The 25237-nt window shown below is 37.6% G+C and overlaps 1 protein-coding gene across 1 annotated transcript in view; it reads right to left on the reverse strand.

The window, feature by feature from the left end:
* Positions 1 to 725: 725 nt before the first annotated feature.
* DGKH (diacylglycerol kinase eta) overlaps positions 726 to 25237 on the reverse strand; it is a 156576-nt gene continuing 132064 nt past the window's right edge. Inside the window, exons 18-29 of the mRNA XM_067292456.1 lie at positions 24664 to 24781; positions 23595 to 23705; positions 23344 to 23440; positions 20559 to 20666; positions 17795 to 17908; positions 17371 to 17505; positions 16214 to 16380; positions 14254 to 14359; positions 12344 to 12436; positions 9503 to 9622; positions 9028 to 9136; positions 726 to 1387 (exon numbers count right to left, since the gene is read on the reverse strand). Of these exons, the coding sequence (XP_067148557.1) occupies positions 1335 to 1387; positions 9028 to 9136; positions 9503 to 9622; positions 12344 to 12436; positions 14254 to 14359; positions 16214 to 16380; positions 17371 to 17505; positions 17795 to 17908; positions 20559 to 20666; positions 23344 to 23440; positions 23595 to 23705; positions 24664 to 24781 (1331 nt within the window). The 3' untranslated portion in view covers positions 726 to 1334. The remainder of the gene's footprint in view (positions 1388 to 9027; positions 9137 to 9502; positions 9623 to 12343; positions 12437 to 14253; positions 14360 to 16213; positions 16381 to 17370; positions 17506 to 17794; positions 17909 to 20558; positions 20667 to 23343; positions 23441 to 23594; positions 23706 to 24663; positions 24782 to 25237) is intronic.

Below are 25237 nucleotides of genomic sequence, written 5' to 3' on the forward strand. Positions count from 1 at the left end.
ATTTTTATAATCTACCAGTGTAGGAGTATTGACAAGAAACAAATCAATGCCTTTGTATGTATACATAGAAAAATTTAAATTAATAGTAAATTAGTAATGAGCAAAAGCTTACCCCACAAAAATCAAATTAGCTGCTACATTTTAAAACTTTTCTTATGTATGATAAATAAAATGGATTTACTTTCCTTTTTTTCCCCTAAAAAAAAGTTGCATTAATTTTTCAACCTTCTTTTTGAACAATAGAATAAATAAAATGATTAGTGCCTGAAAGTTCAAATATGCTACAGATGTTTAAGGTAACTGACTAACTACATTAATGCACCATGAGAAATTCTTTATAATTGTCCATGCAGGAAGCCAATTGATATTTTTGTGAGGTACCGGTCTTTCAAAAATACTCATAAATTATTTACCTGATATACCTTTTGTACATGGTATATTTAAAAATCTATCTGTACAGTGTTTCATTCATATATAATGCATATAATTTGCTGAATATGGCACAAATGCTAAGTTTCCACACCCACACATCCTTTGCTGTAGAACACATTTAGGTAAAACACAACACTGAAGAATAGAAAAGTGCCTGAAACTGGGGGGGTGTGTGTGGGGGGAACGACACTCAAGTAGTAATAAATTAAATCTCATTCAAACCGATATAAAAGTTGTTCAAGTGTTTTAAGTATCAGATGGGTCATGCAACAGAACAACAGACAGGTCGGGCAGGCACACCATGCATTATAGCTTGCATTCATGGCATAACAAGGTATCTGTCACCGCTCTGCGTGGCCAGGGAGCGCTAGGTACCTGAGGCATTGCCAGTCTCACGTGTTCAACCCCGGAAGAGCCAGCTCTCGGTCCCCTGCATGGGAGGCGTTACGGCAGCTATGCCTCGGGACGACCAGATAACCTCATGCTGTACACTGATATCTTGCTGCATTGTAAAGAGAGGCATACTGAGCTGCATGTAAGCAAAGCAATCATTTCTTAGTTATATTTTTCCAGTCAGTGCAGTTCACTGTATACCAATCAATTTACCCAGATGTGCTTATCCAAACTGGTCAAGCTTGTACACCAAGAAAACATCTTCATGGAACCTTTTACTTTTTTTTGGCACAAAACCTTTTATACTCTTGAAGCAAGCTCTTCACCGGACAAGAATTCAGAGATTTTAGCCTGTACAAACACACCAGTGCTTTTTCTTCCGAACAGTAAACTACAAAGACAGCTAAGTGCATGTAACAGCTTTGCTTCTCCAGCAACTTCCCCTCTCTCTCTAGGGAGGGCAGCAGCATAATTACACTTCAGACAAAGGGGTGTTCTTGCCAAGCTCTTTAATTCCCTGGAGAATTCGCTTCATATGGCCCACTTTCGTTATCCCCAGGTCCTACAGAAATAAAAAAAAAAAAAGAAAGAAAAAGAGGAAGGCTTATTTACCAAATAAATAAAACAGCAATGATTATGATCTAGCTATGCAACACATATCTAGAAATGTGCTTACTGCAATCAACTTAACATTAACTGGAAAAGATTCTGGGGTGCTAGCAAGTATTGCCTAACAAGAAATTAGCTTACAGCACACAATGAATCTCTCTCTGTGCTGCAGAGAGAAGATTACTTACCTGCAATAATCTCAATCCAAGGCGCTGCAGTATCCCTCAAAAACATATCTTTTGCTTGACCACTAAGTATAAATGCTTTGCACAATTTCTGGAGAAGAAGAACAATCTCCCCCTCCTCTCTAACACAGCCATCAACAGCTTGGTAGGATGTGATGGATTAGACCTTCTGTCCAGCAGTGTTACTTGATTTGTGGCCCTATGATGTCTATTTTCAGCAATGAGTGCACACATCCCCAGTTTCTCAAGGGAAAGTGGATGTAATGTGTACAGGCATGTAGGACAACTTCCCTTCAGAGAACAATAGATAAGGTTAAGCATTTGTTTTCATTCTATAAAGGTAAGTCTCCTTACATGGGTACGCTTGATGATTAGAGAGCTAGGAAAGAAATTCTGAGAGACATGACAGTCACATCCTACAGGAAAACGAAAAAGCATAAGTACAAATCTCTTTGTAGCCACCACTAAAGCAATTAATATCAGCCAAAATGTTTCTAATACTGGTTTCTGGGACACCTCTCCATATGACTGATAGTAGACAACAGATTTTTACATCAAACCTCTTTCAGTATTAACAACAGCTTTAGCAGCATCTTTTTCCAATTTTTACTAGTCCAATGGTCAGAGAAGCAGAATGGGATCCCCAGCTGTGCTACTGATCCCCAACTGTGCTAATAAATTTTCATCTTGGTTCTCTGGAGCTCTGCTTCCCTTATCTGTATAAACCAGCTTTGAAAAACTCTTTAAAATCCTTGGTTAATGATGTCAAATAAGTGGCACACACAAATATTAGTTATTTGTAGAATAAACCTTATGTAAATAGTTTGTGATTAAATAAAAATCTTTTAGTAAAGTTCACTATCTATTCTTCTGAAATACAAACCCTTTCATTTTAATAGGAGAATTTGCCATTACAAACACATTAAAGTGAGGGAGTACATGACACAGCTTGAAATAATTATTTTCATGCAGAGTAAAAAGTAAAGCCGTATACAACATTCTCTACATACTTTGCACAAAAAAGACTGTATCTACCTTTCCACATCCACAGAAACCTCAGAAAATCTGTATAGTACTTAAAGGTGTTAGCATGCAATTCATTATGCATTTCTCCAAAGAAAGAAAGGGGTGGTAAGATGGGCATGAATTCATTATTTTATTATAAATGAAGCATAGTACAGATTTAACAGGTGGATTAATTTTCAGAGAGCCAAGTTTGAATTCTGGTTAGGTGAAAGATGGAAAAAACCTGTTTATATCTTCGACAGAAAACTAGCAATACTATAACATGTGACCATCCTTTCCAGTACTTTGGCACAAAATTAAAGAGTTCAAGATGTGTTCGTAGAAGGCCCAAAACTAAACTTTCAGGACGATTTACTGCTGTTCATAAACCTATCTGAAAAAACTTTTTTCACATCACATCATTTTATATTTTGTTACAGCTAATACATGATTATCTCATTTTTTAAAAGCTTAATACAAATTTTTAAATTAAGAGAGTTGATATGCAAGCAGTAATTGTTAAATGCATCCAACAACAAGAGCAAGTTTTATCATTATAAAGTTGGAGAATGTTTTTTCTTATTCTAAACTTAAATTTACAATGAATTTAAATACGCACAACTCTCTGAAATATCCCAGTTGCTATCTGGAAGAAATTCTACATAGGGAAAATCCATAGGATACTTTCCAAACCACAAGAAGCCACACATGTCAAAGGTTAAGAACTTCCAAATTCTTCAAAAGAAACATTTTCCATGAGTAGAACTTCTGCTGGATAAGCAATATAGCGAGGTATTTTTAGACTTCAAAGATCACAAAGGAAAGAATCATATTAAGAAATTTCCTGAAAATCTAGCCGCTTTTTCATCAGCTTTTACAAAGTCTCACCAACACTGCCTATGTTACAGAGGTGACTTCAGTTTTGTTTTCATTCTAATTGAAGTTACTGTAATTTAGACCAAAACAGTAAGTCTCAAAAGTCTTACCTCAATTTTTCATTACATTCTGCCACACTTAAGGGGAAAAAACAAAACTGACCAAATAAAGTCTAAATTTTTATGCTTGTGTAATTTCCTCCAAACCAGTCTATTAAGAGTTATACAATCCTGATACTAGAAACTACTGAGTGTTCTCAGTTTACTACTGGTGCAGGAAAGTTTGCAGAAATTCTCTCATCTTAAAGGAAAAGATTTTGCAACAGCAGCATATCGTGTATCATTCACAAAAGGAAGATCTGCAAAAGTGCATGCATTAGTTACATCATGAGCTGTATAATCTGTCCCTATTTAACTGATATCAAATAACAAAAAGTTGATTTCATCAAAATATGGTTTTGAAGACAGAAGTCTAGCCAGAGTTTGAGCAAGGAAAGAGTCCTCCCTCCTTCCCAGCTACAGCCTTAAAACTACAGGATCACCTCTCCTTATGTTCTCCCCATCCTCTTTTCCATCTCTAGGACTCCAACAGATGAGGCTCAAAACATTCTCAAAGAGAAAAAAAGAGCTGGGCAAAAAAAAAAGCTAATAAAAATCCTTGAAACAGCCTTCAAGAGTTCTTCATCTACAATATATTATGGTGATTTGCCCCCTATCTGCCTGGCCAAGAAACCATTCATCCCAGGTTTGCCCCACAGATTTTGTCAAAATCTAATACTATTAAACAATTTTTATAAAAAGTCTTTAATACTAACATCTTCCAGATTAGAAATCTCCCTGACTTACATTGCCAGTGTCAAAAGACTTCAAATATGTCTAAAGTCTAACAAATCTTACAAAAAATTTTCTCTGTAAGTCCTTTTTAAAAAAATCCTTCTGCAAAACACAGAGATGAAATTCCACAATTCTTGGCACAGACTTTAGCTTAACTCTCACTGCTCATTAAAAGCTGTCAAGAGATGTGGTAACCATTTCTGCAAAAAACCCTACATTTCCATGGAGTGCTATGGAGACATTAGAACTGCAAGTACCACCTAGCCCTATCAAACCTGTTGCAGTTCCGACTACTACTAAATTGCATGCTTAGGAACAAGCCTGTCAATGCTAAGAAGTGCCAGCATTTACTTCAGCAAAATAAGAGTCTAGTTTTCAATGAGCTTACTTGTAAAAGAAGGTTAATTAGGGAAAAGAAAAGAAAAAAGAAAAAAGAATCAGGATGAGCCCTCTGTCTCCAGCTTCTACAGCACACTTCATAATTCACTGCCCATCCTTACCTTGAGGAAAATAAAATCACATCGGTGTACAATTCTAAGATGCCCTTAAATAAAGTCAGGCACAGGAGACTGGAGAAGGGGTATTACTGTGTGTGTGTGGGGGGGAGGAATGAAGAGGTGTCTGGTTCGAGGTGGAGGTGTTCTCCATTTGCTAGTTGCTACCCACTGAGCTAACTGAGAATGAGATCCACAAGCAATGCAGAAATACAACTATAGGAGTCTAATTCTTCAGTCAAGGTATTGATCTACTTCAGTGATGTGGGGGAAAGGAAAGGTTCATCAAATCCTTATCCCTACTGCTTTTCATCTCTATTTTTGACCACAGAAGGAAAGGTGGGCCCAGGGGGTTCAATTAAAATGGACAACTATTTTTCCTGGTGTAGATATGAAAGGTAATGGAAGGAAATCCATCACACATGACTTAAGAGGCTGTGAATCAATGACAGTTCCACTGAGCTTGTTAGGAAGCACAACGGTTGCACTGAAGGAGAGGCTGCAGACAGACTATAGCTCACAAAAGCACTGAAGACTCATCTGCACATCTCAACAGCCAAACGGAGGACAAATTAACAGGGCAGCTTGTGACATGTTCCTCGTTTCCCCAGGTACCACATTATATGTCTTGACACCAATTCAGGTCACTGGTCAGGAAAGCACAGCCTGCCTTGAGCTATCCTTAATTGGCTGCCTGCAGAGATCATGCCCCGTACGTATTGAGCAGGATAAGTGCTAAACTCGGCTATTTCGATTCAGCGCTGCTACATAGAGCACAACCCACGTCTGGCCAAAAGCCTGGCCGATCTTACAAACAGCACTGCTTTGGAAGGTTTCAGCTCTGCTAACAAACAGACGGGACAACTCTAGTGCCAGCCACCTGTTAGCACGGGATCTACCCTTTTTGCAGCTTACATACAGCAACCCCTGGCCGAGCTACAAATAGAAATTTAAAACATGCATAAATGCTTCCAGAGAGCATTAGCGAGAGGGGACAGTAAAAGTTTGTCTCGCAGTAGGCTCTATCCAAGACAAACCTTTAGAAATTTCAGGGCATTACCCTTTGTGATGGTGTTTTATTTGCACTGATTCAGCATTTGTCTGAGCAACAGGGATAATAGGTTGATGAATACACTGCTGCAGATAGTTACTTGGTTGAAGTGCCAGTCAATCTTCCAGGCATGCAGACAAATTGGTACCTATCTAAGGCCAGAGACAATGCCTAGTTAAACATTGATCTTGCCACTATCATTTATTTCAACAAATTTGTCAACTTGATTCTTTTTTTGAGAGAGAGAAATTCTTACTCTTTTAGCAAAACTATGCATTGCACGATGCTGAGTTTCCCATTTAAGTTTTAAATTTATTCAGTGACCATTCAGGATAGGAACTTAACACACCTATGACTGGAACATTGTGGTGGATTTCTTGGACAGGTTTCTATTTTTAAGTTTTTGCATGGAAAGACTATACTATCCTGAAAGAAAAGCACTTAACATCCTTGGAAAGAAGTTTATGGGACCTAATACCAAAGGGTACGATAATACGCAACAGCTAAATGCATCATATCAGACACAGCTATCTGTATCAGCTACATGTTACTGTAACAGTCACACAATGTAAAGCACTACCTTATAATGTCAGGATTTCAAACTACATGAGAAATTTTAGGAAAAATGGCATATGTGTATCAAAGTATTGCCTATATCTGGAGGCTACTGCACTGTGGCTAGAACAATGACTTGCACTCTAAATGTAAATGTTTGCAATTTATACAATACCCTACTTCCTATCTTACATGCTAAAAGCAGTTGCAAACACATTATCAAGAACTCGTTACCACTGGGTTCCCGGAAAAAGTCATGTAATGAATCCCCAAAGATATAGTCTCTATTACATATAATGGATGCACTTAAGTGATTCCTGAAAAAACAGCAAGCTCAGATAACAGCCTCAGACTTTTAGGTAACATTTCTCCCTGCAAAACTTAGTTCTTATCAATCTGACCTCAGAGGAAGGAAGTTTCAGACTCTTCAAGACAACCAAAAAGACAAAAGAAAGTGCTTTAAAAAAAAATAATCTATACAGCTAAAATCAGGCAGAGGTTTGTCATGGATGAAAACAACTACTGAGAAAGTCTGTTTTGACACACAAACGCCAATGCCATCTAGGTCCAATGCTGCAATTTATTAAACTGGCTTTTCTTTCTCACACTGACTATCCAAGTGTAGTACTACAGTAAATCACCTCAATGAATTTTTAGCTGTTGACCCTGCAGTAGATATATTCACAAAATTATTTCCACCAGCTTGATAAACTGATCCACACTGATCCTGTTTAATGAGTCTAGGTGAAACAGTGACTTTTGAAGATAACAATGTATTACACTGATGTCAGTAAGATATCAAAAGAGCTTTTCCTGTGCCTTCTGCCATAAATTATTGTGCTATCATTCTATATCAAGTGCAAGAAAAGGAAATTTCTGATATCACAGATATTCTTGGCTGCAAGTACAATTCAGCATTTAAGAAATTCAGGCCAGAGGACAGAGCATATTAGTTTATTGCATGTTTGCACAGTGTAAGCCAAGCTACAAGCACATAACAAGTGCAGGGAAAGAAGAAAAGTTGGTTGTTGTTTTGTCAAAGAAAATGGTCAATAGCAGAAAAGTAGCACAAAGGAAATACCTTAAGATCTCGCCTTTCCAGATGTAAAAGCTCAGAGCCTCGGATGTCATGGCTGATGAAGATTTCTTTGTACTCTCCCAAACTGAGCAGATCCAGCCAAGCAGCAACTTCATCTGTGCCCCATTTTTGAACTACCAAAGTTAAGAGCAAAACCCCCTTAATTTCTACATGCTCAAATGCATTACAAGCAAAGGTTAGGCCAAAGAGAGTGGAAAACAGAGAAGAATTGCCGTGCTAGCAAAGGGAAAGGTTAGAGATGTCATTTCCACAAAAACCTGACAATTTCCTTTTACATGCAGGTTGTAGGTTAGCAATTAACATGAGGAAGTATCTAAACAAAGTTGGGGTTCTTTGCTTTGCAGCCATGCTTTCAGCTTTACTCCAGTTTCTTCAATAAGGCCCTTAAAACCTCATGTCCCACAAATTCACATCAAATCATCTTAGGATCAGTGATGCAAAGGCTAAAGTTGTTCTTCCTTATACCATTAATTTATTAGTAGTCATCCAGGGGAAGGAGAAGCCTTCAAAAACTAATTAACATGTAAAATTAATATATAAACCATACCTCAGATATAGCAATGGCAGCAAGCAAGTCCATTTTTATTTGAAAATTTCTAGTATTCTTAATTAATGTAACAAGTATTCTTTAAGCTACTGTGTTACACAGGCTATTAATAAGCTCTCTGCAAAACATTGTTCTCTAAGGTTAGTTGCCCACATTAGTTCAAGTAAGACCACGCTTATTGAAAGACAATAGAGTTATGCTAACAATTGCTACAATTTTGCAACTCCATTCAACACTGGTTATATTCACAATGAAGTGAAATCTGAAGTCTAATCTGAAATCTAATCAACAACTGCAAGATTTTGCAGATTTCGACCTATTGCCCATTAAAAAGACCAAGATGTGGAAACAGTTTTAGGACCATGGTCCTTGGATGTAATCTTAAGGAAGTAAGTTCACAGATAACAAAGGGAAGAGAGGAGAGTGGAGTTTGTTCAAGTTCTACTGATTAAGAGATCAGTATTGACTACTGTGGCTTTTCGTTTGATTTGTCTAACTAACCCTAAAACTCATCTGAAATTTAAGGATAGCTGGTTAATTAAACCAGTGTGATAAAACCTATTGCACAGCTTCTCAAACTAATCTGAAAAACACGAGCTGGAGTTTCACAGGGAAACAATGTGTTCACGTATGGCTTGTGTTGCTCTGAGTTAATTAAATTTAACCACCAGCCAAGACCCAGGTCCTGTTTCCTGATGAAATAGCAATTATATGAATCTTTGCAGTATTTCTTTGGTTCACCTGGAAGTCTTGGGGTCCTACTGAATCATGCTTTCTAAATGCACTGAAAGAAATGTTCCTCTTAATGAAGACGTCAGTTCAGTTGCCTTTCACTTTGACTGGGTCAGGACTTTACTCATAGGTAGAGTACATTACTTCAGCTCTTACAAACACATAAAATCACATTTTCCCCAAATGCTATTTTTCTTGCAATGTCAAAACACATACCAGGCTGAGGGCTGGTCTTATGCTTCTGGACTTTTTCTTTTTTAAACTTTGGCACTATGCGAAACACTGTACTTCTGTTGTTTCTCTTAGCATAATCCAGAGGGGGATCCTACATGAAAGGACAGACATAGTTACCTTTAATTAACTGAAAGCAACAAGGTTAAATTCTGTACTTGAGAAGGTAATCCATAGCTAATCTCAAAGACTAAGACCAAATTTTTCTTCTGTAAAGAAGTATGTCAGGATTTAGCTCTCTATTTGTTTCTTTTATTAAATAACCATTAAATACCTTTAAATTCAGAAAAGGAAATAAAACTGAAAAAGCCCTAAGCTTAAAAGCTTGCTCACAGCAGACAGAAGGATTCGGCATCATTACTGAAATTGCCTATTCAGATTATGAGGGATTCTAACTTATTTTCACCTATTAAAACAAAATTAAGTTCAGTTAGAAACAGGAAGTATTAATCAGACTCACCTCATCATCATTTGCTTGAAAAACATAATAAAGCCAAGGAATCTCAGCAAGTTTTCTCAGCTCTATTTCCACACTGTGCAAAGCATCAGACAACAGCTCTTCATGGGGAGCTTCTAACTGCTGTTTATAAAGAGATCAGAAAAATAATATTAGTAGTATTCTTAACCTATAACATTTAACCTAGAGGCATTGTTACCACAGAAATAGATGACTAGTTTGCAGTGAATATATATAAACAGTGAAAACAAATAATCTTACCAAATTAAATCTTCCTTCAAAGATGCATCAAACCACTCTGACACTACATTTAGTATGGTCCCAGCCACAAAGGGATGACTGATACAGCTGAGATTTTGGGTGTGGACCAGCTGGACCTAGCTGTCAATCACTGTCATCATTCACCACGCTTCTGACTCTTCATGCACCAAAAGTTATCTGATAACATTGCTACTAGAACACAACATTAGAAATGGGAACTTCCAGCACAAAAGAGATAAAAACTCACTAGAAGAACAACGGCCTGGAAAATCTTTGCGTGAAAAGCAGTGAAAAAACTTGAATAGATGGTAGTATGACAAAGCCCAAGTTATCATTTGCAAATTTCTTCATATGATGGATAACTCTCTTCCGGTCAAGAAAGAAAACATAGATCTTGTGCCTTACCTAACATGCTCCATTCTCAAAGGCCTTTCAGTGATAGTGTCTGTGCTACCCCTTCTGAATAGGTGAGACATGGAGTGGTAGCAACCGCTGCCAGGGGCAGCAATGGGGACAAGGTCTGGAAGAGGGTCACATACGGCAGCCCCAGAGGGGGAGAGCCTTCAGGGAAGGGCAAAGAGGAAAAAAAAGTGTTGGTAATGTAAAAAAGCTTGGGCTTTCCTGACCCATGTGAATTTGGCTCTATCAACATTTTGAGAAACTCATGGTGGTGCCAGTTTTCCTTAAAACCCTGGTCTGAAAACTGTGTTTTGCGTCTGCAGTGAGAGTCAAACCTGTGAAGAAGGGAACAGGCAGGCAGCTGATCCACAGGAAAGCAGTTTGGGTCTTTGTCTGGGGTTGCTGAAACAGCATTTTGAGGCAAACGGTTGAATCCCAGAACAAGTCGCGTGAAATCACTAATAAAGCAATCTGAACACCCATTTCTCTCTTTCAGGTAAAAGTAGTACCAAAGCAGTATAGAATATCCTTTTGAAAGGATCTAATGAAGTTATATCCTAACTAATATATTTCTAAAATAGAGTTGTAAGAGAATCTTTGATCTTTAGTGCTGGACAAAGATTTTGATATTGTGACTTTAAAATACAGTTCTAAACAAGCATAATGTCAAATGAGTGTAATGGACACCTCTGGACGATAATCTAGATATCTTCTAACAGCCTTGTTATTAAAAAATGAGTTTGATGTAGACTCACAAAGACATTTGCACAGACTATAATGAGAAACAGAAGAGCAATATGTAAGAATCAGAAATGCACAAATAAATCAAATTAGGCTTTGGAGTCTGATCAAGGGACCAATTCAACAATGCAATCACACCTGGCTGTAGAAAAGGTAGTGTTTCAGTGGGAAGGTTTTCATAATAACATTATGTTCTAGACTGTCTTGATAAGTCATACTTGTCCTAGTATTGAATCACCAGCTCAAACCTTTTCTTCTAATTCCTCTTCCGAAGCTATTTTAAAATTAAAACAAATTTCTCTATTTTGATTCCCCATTAAGTCTGAAACGAGAGATTAGTAATAGCAATCTGGAAAAAAAAGCAGATATTTTTCCTTTTTCTTGGACAAAATTATCTAATGAATAACTTTCCTTTTTAAAACTCCATAAAATTTATCATATGAGCCTAACCTTCGACTACTTTTAGAGCTTCAGCGGTCATAAGCCTTCAGACCATACTAACTTTTGGGTACTTTCGGACGGACTTGTACCATCTGTCACTGGTGTAAAAAGGTACCTGAACCAGCACCATAAGCTTCATACTCTAACTCACCCAAATGAAAACATTCCTATTGATATCAATTTGTAATTATAACACTCAAATCAACAGTAAATTAATAATAAGTTTGCTTCTGAATCCAAAGAAAATGTAACTGTTCCTACTGAGGATCTTTTTAATATCAAAACTGGACCAGCATAGAAAACCTGACATCTTTCTTCTCTTCACGATGTCACATGTAGGAATTTTCTGATTATACATCCAAAGTTCAACAATTCTTAAGCAGTCTTTCACCATTTTAGATACAGAAACACTAGCAAAGGGAGAAGATGCAAAAGACTTCAAGTGTCATCAGATGTAGGAGCACTTAACGATTAACGGCTATAAGATACCTCCTGCCAGGTATTAGAACAAGGGTGAGATTTCCTCACCCAAATTAGATGTGTAGAAGTTGAATGTATGAATCTGAATGACTCTCTCTAATAAACCAGTCATGCCAGGTTCTCTTTAAACTCTGAAGATATGCAGTGGAACATCAAAGGTTCCCTTAAATGCTAAACCTCCAGAAGATATTTATCTTTAAGATAGGCCTCCAGGACAGGTCTGGGTGAATCACCCTCTGCAGCTTTACTTATTTCTCTCCACAGGCCATTAAAAAGAAGAGCCCAGGCAATGAGCTCTCAGACATCTGAAGTGAGGTGAGATGGCTGCCAGCCTAGGACAACAATTCATAACTCATTCCAGTTCAAGCTACCAATGCAGTGTAATATCCTCTGATCGGCCTTACAGAGCTGCAATAGCATGTCATAAATTCTGCGTTGATCTTTTAAATCAGTGCAGAGTGCAAAGAACAAATCACTTCTAGTATCAGTGAAGGAATAAAAACAAGTATTTTGTCACCTTACCAAAGGAACTCTTCCTACTAGCAGAGATTCAGTTTCATTATGCAGGGCCTTCACATTGACAGCTATCTCCATGGCAGTGTTTCTGGTAAGACTCTGGGGAATAAGAAGGATAACAATCATTTGAAGGAATGCATGTTGGACTAGCAAAAGTACTCTGGGCTTATAGTACACAGCTGAAGGACCCTGTCCTAGGAGAAATATGTCAATTTAGCTCTATACTGACAAGCCAATCCACTCAAACAAAAGACAACCACCATAAAGCACAATTCACAAGCTGAAATCTGTATTCTTAGATAAACCTAGACCTGACTGTGTGTTAGGATATCTCACCTGCTTATCTGGGGACATAACACTCCCTTTTAGTCTGTTGCAGCACTAAGACTGGAAAAGGAAAATGTACTATTTATTTATTGTCTTTTCCTCAACTTTGTTTAATATGACCTGATATGACCCTGAAGATCATGCAACCAGACACCTGTGAGATGGACCCATGATATTTATAGCTGGCAAAGGCCAGCAGAAATGCTGTAGGCCTCATTTAACAAGATTGTCCATCTGAATTGTTCACATTATCCCTAGCAGAAGTAAACTGCTAGATGTAGTCTAAGAAGAAAGGGTTAGCTAGCATATTTACCATAGCGATGAGTGACTGGGTAAATTTAGGTTAGATAAAACTACACAGACAGACTCTACCCAATTTATCATCTGGGTCCAGCCTCTGAAAACACCCAGATTGTCTAGTGTAAAGAGAGAAATCATCAAACTCAGTTTTCCCCTACTTTACATTTCTCTGGGTAGCACTACAGCCCAACATCTAAGCACAAAAGGAGGTGAAAATTTGTTATGAATGCATCCACATTGATTGACTGTTATTTATGTGTGTGTGTGTGTGTGTGTGTGTGTGAGAGAGAGAGAGAGAGAGAGAGAGAGACATGTATATACATACATATACATATGTGTAATATATACGGTATATATGCAGTTACAGCATTTGTTCAGCTTTGTCATGTCTCCACTCTGGGGATATGTCTATATATGTCTTCAAGTACATATGAGCCTACTTTGCCTATTGTATTTGCTCTTTGCTGATATGAGTTTGGCTTACTCGTGCTCAGAGCTACATTAGTACACCACACTTGATTTAATAAGCACTAGTGCATCGCTTTAGGATGAGCATCCCAGGCTGTGGCACTTCCATTGCAGACAGAGCAAGTCCTTGATTGCTTCCAAGAGACAACAGACACACTCTTACCATGCCCCTGATCCAAACTCTGTATCTCCCTTTTGGCTGTGTGCTCCCCCCTTAACAAAAAACAGAAACTTTGCATTTTCACTATCGTTAATGTCCCATTCTAATCTCCAGCCATCAAAAAAGGCAACATCATCGGGGGAGGACATGGAGTGAATGCAGAAACTGCATCTTTTGCCTTCTCAGATGTCACACTGTCTAAGATCAGGAGAAGACTCTTGTGCCTCTTCAGTACAAACGCGGTTCTCCTAACTCCCATTCCTGGTATTATTAATAAATTTCAGAATCATGGAGCATGAGCTCTGCCACATTCATCAGCTACAAGATGTTTCCATAAGCCTGCAAAGAGCTGAGACTTCCTGCTGCTACAGAGAGTAGCACCTTCAGAATTGGAAGTAACTTTCCCTTTACCTCCACCTTTGATTAAGTGGCAAAAAGGGGAGAAGATACAGCATCCATTCATCCATTAAGCAACTTGACTTAAATTTGAGCATGTGTGTGTATATATTTGGGAGTCTTGGTTATCAAAAACTTCAAGAATTATCATCCTATTTGGTATAGTATGGGGACACGGAGTACAGAATAGCTCCTGTGTCACAACCTTAGGCAAACAGATGGTGCAGTTTATTTACTTATAAGGAAATCTCTGTTATTCCTTTACCTCAGGAAACCTTGGGTTGGCTTTATTTAATGCATGCGAACATGCATTGACAGCATGAGCAAGCTCCTGTTCCAAGAGGCCATGTACTTTTGCTGCTTCACAGATTCTACAAAAATACGAAAAAGAGAAAAATATTTCTTATTGTATTTACAGAGCAATTCTTAAAGTACAATATATCATCAGATGAGAAAATATACAAAGATGTGTTTCACAAAACACTTTAATGAGTCCTAACTATAGTCCTTTATAACAAAAGTTCAAATACAAGAATCTCTTTTAGCAACAGAGCACCTCATGTAAATGACATTCATAATACAGAAGATTTATTATTGTTATGAAATACCGAGACACATTTATTTCTCTTAAAGCAAAACTGCCATGCAAAAATTATACCAAAAATGTGGGGCTATTAATTCATATAAACATTAAAGGAAAACCCTACTATATTAAGATAGCTTATGTGAAGTTATTTAAGAAAAATTACACCTGTTACACAAACCATATCATGAAAAGCTCAAGAACGCCTTTAGATTCAACATTAAAATTGGCTGCAAAAGCTTGAGGTTATGAGAGGTCCAATTATAAATGGACCTTTAGAACAGTAAAGTTTTTAAGGTGTCTTGGCTAAACCTTATTTTGGGTAAATTATAACCTAAATCATTCTTCCTTGCCTACTTAAGTCACCACCACAGTATAAAGACAATACATAGTTCTTCAATTCCTTTCTTATATTGTTAGTGCTACTAAACAGCCACTCCAAGAATTAATTTTGAGGCTTAAGAACATTCATCATGATGATAAACCGAATAGAAGCTTTATAAAATGTTTTGATTTAAAAAGACCTTTTCTTAAAAAGTAGTTTTTTCTGTGAAAATTAAAGTCTCTTTATTAAAAAAACTTGCATTTCAGGGAGAAAGTAGTTCTTGAAGATAAGCAAGGTTGTGGGATCAGTTTTGCAGCAGCAGCTCACTATCACCTCAACAAATGTAAATTACTGAGATGTCCGGGGCAACAGAGATGTTAGGATTTTGAGTGTTAGCAATCAAATAGAAAACTGCAATAACAATAAATGAGTGGATGAATACATAAAGGTACAAAGTGTTTATTTGGCAATTTGAGCTCCTTGAATGTTGGTGTTGTAACTGTCTCTGCAATATTTTAAGAAAACTTTAAGGGTCAGTGAAAAGTGGTCATCATTTTTTTCAACGTGAATTACGAGTCTTTAGGGAGAAATAAAAAAGGAAGAGGAAGCAGTGATGGTGGAACAGAAAAGTCAACAGAAGAAAAGATTTGGCAGGTCAAATCTGGAACAGGAGAATATTTCAAATACTCAGAAAAAAAACAAAAACGAAAAACAAGCAGCAAACACCTGAGATTCATCTGTCACAATGAGACATCAGCAATGCAGATGCCTATACCTGACCTAGTCCTCAAGATTCCCGTTATAACCAATGGAGAGAAATAGATAATTTTAGGGCACAGGCATCTCTTGTAAAGGGTGCATCTAAAAGAGGTCAAATGCACAGGGGCTCTAGAAATATCTTGAAATATCTAGAAATATGACTGACTATCTGGGGAGTCTGGCATTACTAGGTCAGATGGATACATCCACAGCTCTAACTTATAAAGTTGACCTCTAAGGTCTTTTTTTTTCTAATGTATGCTTTTGTATAAAATGAGACGTTTCAAACAAAAACCTCTCTGGAAAAAACTTTGTTTTTCTGTTTCCATTACTCCTTCAAAAAGGCAGTTTTTACTAGAAAAAAAATCTGAACAGCTACATACATAAACAAGTTGAGCCTTAAAAATCCAAAATCCAAAAAAATCAAAAGACTAATAGAGTGGAACATTAATCAGAAGATGAGGAAAATATACCCTTTTAAGGTTATATATGCATTTCTATGAATAATTCAGTCTTTGTGTATAGATTGCCAACCCAAACTTATTAATTTTACTGTACCTGGTAATAAGTTCTTCTGCAGCTTGCGAGCACAGCTGGATCTGTGCAACTTCCTCTTCTGTAGCCAACTCAACAGCCTGTTGAGGGTACAAGGGAGATCGAATGACAGGTTTGCAGGAATCATACTTCTGTTTGTCTTCCCAAGACTTCAGGGTATTTTCAAAAGCCTAGTCAAAATGAATTATACATTCAGTTCACAGCACTTTCAGTATTTACTTATATTTTTATATATATATAAATATGTGTGTGTGTGTGTGTGTGTGTATGCATATAAACGCATGTGGAATTGCACACAATCTTACATATATAATACAAGCGCTATACATAATGAAATGGTATTTCTTTTTTTTAAACTTAATATACAGAATAGGTCACTTCTGAAAGCTGTCTCTCTCCCCCTTATCCTCAATAAACATCTTTTCAAAACTATATGAACACAAAGACAATACTATAGGCATATTTTGCGAGGATAGGAAGTTCCAAATCTGAAAGTACTACAAGGTTCAAACCTTAAAAAAAAAGGTAGAAAAACGTAACAAATTTAATAAACAAGTAGTTCAAATGCTATTAATTCCAGAGTAAATTCAACAGCCAGTTAGCAGACAGAGAACTGAGGGACAGTTAAGCCTTTTATGCCATTGTCCTAAAGAAGCATGACCTCTCCAGTGGCCGTGTGACGAGATTCTGCTTGTGTCTCCTCTTTTTGAGGCTGCGTCATGGGGAAGAGGAAGGACTAGTAGGGCAGAGACAGGGGACAAAAATCTGCAAGTTGATATTCTGAAAAATGGAGATTTTAAAACTTTGCCACTTCTGCAATTGTGCTAAAACCTCCCATATGTGACTGTGTATATACAGAGTGCCTCAAAGAAAAAACATATCAAGTTTTGACTGTTATTCATCTTAGTATATTAATAAGAATATAGGAATAGCATTAATCAAACCGATAAAAGTTAACAAAGGCCTGAGTCATTTATATGAATGAACAATTCTCTGCTAGGCTTATTATATAAATTATATAATTATAAATAATTATATAAATTATTTAAAGTTATAAAAGTTATTTTATAAGCTTTGTTTTTGCATGTTACAATTGAACCAAATTACTACAGAAAGCAACATTAATAAAGGTATCTCATAACACACTTTCTGCAACATACTCTGTCTCGTGTTAGCATCTGAGCTCTGTTTTTATGTATAATTTTAATAACACCGGGGGGCTGGATCCACGCCTCTCCATCGACTTGCACTGGAACCCCTTCATCGCCAAGTATGGTGATCTTTACTGACCGACACTGGAAAAGAACAAACATGTTATTTTACAGAGCAATAAATATTAACGAAACTGACAGTCCACCTGAAATATGTTGATTACTAGGAGCTGTGGCTTCCCTCCAGGTTTGTCTCAAGGATGAAGCACTTTTATAGTTTGTTCATCATGCAAGACAATTTGTTAGCCGCTAAAATTAAAACAACGTCAACGCTTTATTAATGCATAGGGCAGTGGTCATCTAGAGTACGACTGCTCTCCAGCACCCTGAACTGCTGCCAACTATGTTGCGTGCTTTCAAACGAGAAACAAACCTGAGCTATCCTGTGGTGCTGCAGTTTGATGACTCTTGAAACTGCCATCTGCATGCTGCCAAATACTGCAACAACTTCTAAGATTTTATCATCAAATGATGGGGCCCCAAATATCTGAAAGAAAAAAAAAATCCATTTTTGATGGTAAACCTATTGCTTAGCTCGTATGTTAAATGAAACATGAATTCAGTCTTCTTTTCTGTAGGTTCAACTCCAGATTCACTTTCGACACTTAAATACTCTAATTTATTTAGTGTAGAATAATTATACTGTCTCTCAAAAGTCATAGGAGTGCGATACTGTAGATTGTAGATAAATGTTATCTTAAAAGGGCAATAATAATAGCATTTTGAATATCTGAATGACCAGGTATAATATCCTTAGATGGCATATTTCAGTATGAAGACTAGGATATGTTTTTCAAAACAAGATGAAAGGACTATTCAAATCTCCACTTCGTCAAAGCACTTAATACGTAAGAGGTTCTTAAGAAAAGTAATGTTGCTTTTTTCTTCTTAGAAATGCTTCTCTTCCTACATTCTAATTCTCTGGAAACCAACATCAGAGTCCACAGTCTGCATTATTAATTGGTGCTTTAATAGTGAAGAGAATCTTGTTTGTGCTGCATCAAATTATCTGCTGTAAATATGAAAATTGCTTTTGTACAGAACAAATGTCCTCATCCAGCCAAGACTTTGGATTTCTGTGAGCTCACGAAAAGCACGCGACATGCCATTGCCACCTGGTGTCCTGCAGGGGAATTTAGCCATGCCCTGGGGAAGTCTTAGGATGGAGTTTGACTGGCGCAAGGGCCCGGCAGTAGATACCATAAGCCCTAAAGTCACTTGAAGCTTGACCTTTTCATCCTGATATGGAAAAGGGAGCAATGAGGGAGAAAAATCAGCAGGAGAAGTCACTCCAGTAAGAGTTTAAAGGGTAGCGGTGCTCAGACTACCTCAAGGGACACCATGGGCAGAGTCCATGAAAGGAGTCCAAAAGCTGCAAGTAGTCAGAGCCTGTCCAGGAGTGCCCTGAGAGAGGACTTCCTGGGGGTGAAGAATAAGAGGGTGAAGACCCAGGACGGTGTAATCTAGATAGCAGCTGCAGCAATGGTTCAGGGAAATAGGGAGAGGATGGGGAAGAGGGTGAGGATCTTTGGTCCTCATTGTCCCTTGAGCCAGCAGGAGCCCTTAAGCCCAGTGTAGTGAGTGGTGGCTTTGACCAGGAAACCGAGGAGGGGCTGGTTCTCAGGGAAGGAACTGCACAGCACAGTTGCCATAGATTAGTACCACATCCAGGTGGCCCTGGTCCCCACAGCATCCCAGGTTTGCACAGATAAATCTTTGACAGACCAGTGTCAAAGAACAAAAGCACAATTTAACTTGGTCTAGAGTGTTTTGAAGCAAAATTTTCTCACTCTCTCTAGATTTTTTTGTTTACCAGATATGATTATCTTGAAAAAAGCAAAGATGGTGATTCTGTTATTCCAAGGTAAAAAGGTATGGATAGCTCTTGATCCAGTTTATGCATTTTAAAGCTCTACAGCTTTTTTCTCCAAACAGTATTTCAATAAGTGTAACTGATATCTACATGGCCAGCTCAGCCAGGGTTAAGAAAAAGTGATTACAAAAGCTCATTTATTTTTTGCTTCCATTTTAGCAAGAGGAAGGGCAAACCACAACCCAGTCTTCTGTGTCTCTCCACAAGTAAAACATCTTTGCTGATAAAACAACTGTTTTTTTGGGTTTTTTTTTTTTTTTTTTTTTTTTAACAAAGACAAACAAATCTGTAAGTATTAACATTCAAGAAATAATTCCCTCCTTCCTTAGCGCATCTCATCACAGGTCATGTTTCCAGCCTGTCTTTTTCAGACCAGAAAAGCATGCTTAAACAAGCCCAGCTCAACTCAGTCAGTGTGGGGCTATCCTGCTTGCCTCACCGATAATATCTCAGAAATAGCTGCAGGCAACCACTTTCTTCTGTCCAGATAAGCAGAATCCGCAGCATTTCAGACTGTCATCATCTCTGACGATCAGTCACTCCAAATTGCACTAAAGCAGCGAGTTATACACCTAACTTTGTCCAGAACAAACACGTCACTTTGCTGGCACATCTGATCACCAGAAGACTAACAGTATCAGTAAAACTGCTCCAAGAAATATACGTTTGCTGTATACCACTATGACAGCTAGGACGGATCTTCTCTCTCTCCCTCTCTCTCTCTCTCTCTCTCTCTCTCTCTCTCTCTCTCTCTCTCTCTCTCAGTGAGGGGGCCCAGGGAGAAAAATAAACACCTGAACAGGAGCTGGGCAGACACGAGAGATGCATTCAAGCTATGAATGCAAACATGGAGAATATCAAAATGTTAGATATCCCTAGCCAAATACAAACATAGCTGCCACGCTCTGACATATAATAAAAATAAGAAAAGGACATCAAAACTTGTTTAAATTTTTTTGTGTGGTGTGTGTATATATACATATAAGCATACATATATATAAATAGATATATCTATATCTATATCAATACACATTAGAACCACAATCTAATTTGAAGTAGAGTTCTGAGTGATAGTTTAATGCCAAAAAAAAAAGCGCCATATTTTGATTGAGACCTCACAGTTTAAACTCAAACAGTAAGAGTCCTGAGTAAGAGTTGTTATCCATACTATATGCTAGTACTACTAAAATTAAATGAGAACAGCAGCACATGGAATTAATTGCTGGTTCTGCTCATAAGGTTACTTTTCTTTAGTGCTACTCACATCATCTTCTTTGGTTCCACCCCAGAAGTTAGTCCCACCAGCGTAGCTGGGAATGTTTAGCACAGCTATACCCTGCAGACTTGGAAGGGGGATGTACTGTCCGTCACACTGTAATGGATAAAAGCTCATTCAGTATGTAAGATAAGTAGCACGATAAAAGTAATCAACCATTTTTAATATATGAAGCTTCAACGGAGCCAGCAGGGGAGGACAGTCATTAATACGTTGACACAAGCTCATTCCACCTACACTGTGAGGCAGCTCAGATACAAGCCTCTTCTTCTCAAGCTCAGCACCAATTTTAGAGTTGAAAAAACACTAGTACCTAGAGCAGAGCTGTTAGATATCTCTTCAGAGAAACATTTTCACATCCCTTATTGTGAAATTTCTCGTGTGCTATCTATCAAGCATTAGGAATCTTTTTGCAATGAGAAAAACTATATCACTGAGTTTAAACAGATGACCATGGACATTACAAAAAGTCTCATTTACCCATTGAATAATTAGACTCCCATCTTATAGCTGCATTCCCAAAATTGCAATACATTTGTTATTTAGGTAAGTCCATTAAGTTGAAGAAAAAAAAAAAGTCCTAAACCCAAGAATGTTTCTGGCACAGCCACAAACATGGAGTTAAATATTTATTTTGTTAGCACTTGTATACTTGGCTTCATGTAAAAATAACTCACTCTCCTCCCAAAAGTACAGAGGCAAATCCAGAACTGAACCCACTGTTGTTACTCTGGCTGTGGTTGGAAGTTGTTGATTTTGCAGGCAAGAGGTAAGTTCTATGACCTCTTGCCTTTCAGTCCCTCTTTGGTCCTCCAAAAAACATAAGCAACTTCAAGTGCTACTCAACGTGATCGCACATAGCCATACGTACAAACATACTGTATAAACATACATGTATGTCACCATACATACCATGCAAAAACCATACATAATCAATCTCACACTACTTATGACCAGAGTAAATTTACTGACTTCAGAGAAATCACTCTTGACTTAAAGCCATGTAGGTGACTGTAGAGCAGAGCCCAATAGTCTCAAAGCCTTGACCTGGGAGTCAGAAGTGCTGAGACATGCTGAGAGCCCTAGGCAGCTGCTATACGTTAGTTTTCTTGTCTGCTCACCAGGAATACTTTCAGCAAGTCCTGCAGCAGTGCCACAAATGTGTATTTGAAGCAAGCAGGGAATATACTGTCATAAGTGCTGGACTCTCGTGTTACTTCGCGATAGCAAACTTACAAGTCAGGTAAAATTTCCTTTAAAGAACATTGCTAGATTACCAAAAGTTACATGTCCCACAGAGTGTCTTATAATTACACAAATGAACTAGAAATCCTCAGGAAATTTTTGGTAATTTATCAGGAGGAGAGAGTTGCAAAACATTTTCAGAAATGTGCTTAGTTTTTTGATCTTAGCAACAAGACAGAATTCAACATTTTAATCAAAATCTGATAACACCCAAAATGTGCTGTGAGATTAATAGATGCTGCATAGCCATTTGTATTACAGAGCTTTGCCCCTAATTCCTGATATTAATATTTTTAATTTTCCAGTGCTGTGCACCTAATCACAGGTTTTAGCATAAGGCTGATATTATGCAAGGCAATACTAAATATGAGATTTCTGCTTGCTGGTTTACTTCCAGAAATATTCAAAAATAATTATGGAAAGGTCAGATTTGAATGCCTTATTGAATCTTATTCAAAAGATCCTCAAATTAGAAATCTATCTATCTGCACCATACATAATGTTCTTTCCTGTCATTATATTCACTAACTACTGCATAATTCCTTGATAATTACTCAGTCCTTAGATAACAGCAATCTGCCTCTATCATACAAAACCCTCCTAAAGCTCAGTGAAGAGAGATGCAATAAATTAAAATTACTCTCTCAACTTAAAAAGTATCATCATATAAATATCATGAACTTCCATATGAGATATTTAACATGAAAAAATATATATACATATATTCTCTGTCAACCCCCAACCTAGATATTCTTTGGGTGAAAACAACTGTAATTATCCCTTTTTCTGCATTTGGTAACCATTTATATCTCCTTTCAGTTCCTAGTATTGTGAAAAAGACTTATATTTGGTTTTAGAACCAATTTTAAAATTAACCATGTTTAGACAATTTACACTGCATTTGTTGTTGCTGTGATACTTCCTTGCTTCCCCTGTGTGCCTATCTCAAATACATATTTGAGAAAGTCCCTACATTCAGAACCTGTCTTTCTCTGTCAGGAATTTTTCCTCTAACAACTTCTGTGTCCTTTCTCTATATGCGTAATCAAGCTTTCAGACGGTTTAAACTGAACCTGAAGGATTAGGACACTATCTCTTTCCTTCTGTTTAGTATATGCAAGTTTCTATTATTGTCCTTAAAACCTGGTCTCACCCTTTAGTGTGGTGAACATTAGGAAACATATCCTTGCTGTATTAATTATAAAAGATTTTAAAATAAATATATAAATAACAAGTAACATTAAACCCAGTATTTTGGAATATTTTCCACCAAGGAATCACCTGGGGAATCACCTCTTATATAGCATGCATATATATATATATATAAATATATAAGTAAATAAATATATATGTGTGTGTGTGTATATATATATATTTTTTTTTTTTTTTTACAGTGTGCATTTGAGGGCAGAATTTTAATGTCTTGGGCTGACACAAGAACGCTAAAAGGTTTCAAAAGGAACCCCAAATTCTGAACTACATGTTGCAGAAGCAAAAAAAACTCATTAAGCTTACAAATAAAAATTACCTCAAGTTGAACTTTTTGTTCTAAGTTCTTGTAAGTCCTCTGCAGTAACTCTTTTGTGCCAAGAACTCCATACCACATCATGTTTTTCGTCCGACTTCTGAAAACAGGTAAAATAAGATTTACATACTGAAATACACAGATTATTATGTCTTGTAATTTAGGGTGAGGAAAAAGTTAAGGACTTCAAATAAAGAGATAAGAAAAATAAAATTATGAATATGTCTTGGCTCTGCCCCTTAGAATCCTATTACCTGCACTTTTCAGGATGCTCTTCTCGCTTGTTATTAAATTCAAGTGAAATTTTTGCATCTAATCCAATTCCAAAGTAATTGTTCATGACACATTTTTCCGAATATCCCTCCCTGTTAGAAGAAAAGTGGTCATTATGTGTGCATTTGTACAGTACCTGGACATACACAGCTTTGACCAAGATTGTGGTTGGTCTCAGAACATCAACAAAAGATGACATGAGGTGTTTCCTCTGAATTTCTCCATGGAAACACAATGGCAGTCGAAGAGACTGACTATCTGCCAGATCCTTCACGAGTGGGAGTTCCTCCCCATCAGATGGAGAAGCAGCAGCAGCACATTCCCATCCTAGCATTTCTCAACCAAACCCAAAATATAGAGTTCTAACACTAGAGTACGGGAAAAGAGCTGCCTCAGGCACTGCTCTGAGACAGCAGCACCAAACCAGGAGAGCATACAGGCTGTATTTAGGCACACTGGGGCTGGATGGTCAGCCAATGCTGCCTGTACATCAATGCTTTGCTCTAGGGGATCCACAGAGGGCAGTGGCCCGCAATCCAGTTACCATCTGTAAGTCTCTGCCAGCACTACACCAGGTTCTGGGAAGCGGAGGCAATTGAGGACACAAAATTTGCTCCCCCTCCACCACTCATTCAGGGGACGTCCTTGTTCCTCCTCCACTGTCTACTGGGGAGCGCTCAAACCCTGCTTCAATGCCTTGCTGTTCAGTCCAGCACTTCAAGCAGGAAAACCCAGCTTTCAAGCACTGCCCTCCACTCCTCCTTCTCTCAGAGCCAGTAGGCAAGAGGGAAATGAGCAAATGATTTCTGCTGCTGCCACACTGCTCTGCACTACCTATAACTAAGGGCCTATTCTAAAATGGCACAATGCAATCTATTTTCAGACCTTGAGCTCTACTGCCTAAGAAAGCTGCGAGTTCATCTTAGTCATTCAAATGATGACAAAACAGAATTTCATGACGAAAAAGAGATTAAGAAAAACTAAAGAAGTTAAGAAAAGCGAACTAAAAAAAACTCATAGTAGATATGAAAAAAAAAATAAAATTCTTACAGCGAATCTGGATCCGGGTCAATAAACGGTGTAGCACCAAATGGATCGATATTTGCTAGTAACATTTTGCTAATAATTGAACTTCCTGCAATAGAAGCAGCTAATCCAGCTCTTAAACCTGATAAGAAATAGGAAGAAATAACAATTTTCATTTGATAAGCAGAGAAACATAGATTCTTATAATGTAAGCCACATAATTCTGAGAGACAACAGCATTCATCAAATCCATACACTGAGTGATTGTGTTTCCATCTCAACTTTTGCCTATATTGTTTATCTTTTCGGGTCTAGGCTCTCTTGTACAGAAAGCAAGCTGGGTGAGGTGCGGTGATTAACTATTCAGGTACCACACTGAAAGAAAACAAAAAGGAAAGAAAAGAAAGTTCGGGATTTCAGGCCAACAGTGACTGGCTGTACACAGAAATCAAATGGATTACCTAACGTCCAAAAAGATTACTATAGATTTTTTTTTTTTTTTTTAAACTTAGTCCCATCTTCCTCTCCAAACTTTCATGGTTTTCCATGGGTCTAATATAGGGGTAGGCCACTATCATAAATCAACATTCATGTGGAC

This window comes from Apteryx mantelli, chromosome 1, assembly GCF_036417845.1.
Source record: "Apteryx mantelli isolate bAptMan1 chromosome 1, bAptMan1.hap1, whole genome shotgun sequence".
NCBI lineage: Eukaryota > Metazoa > Chordata > Aves > Apterygiformes > Apterygidae > Apteryx > Apteryx mantelli.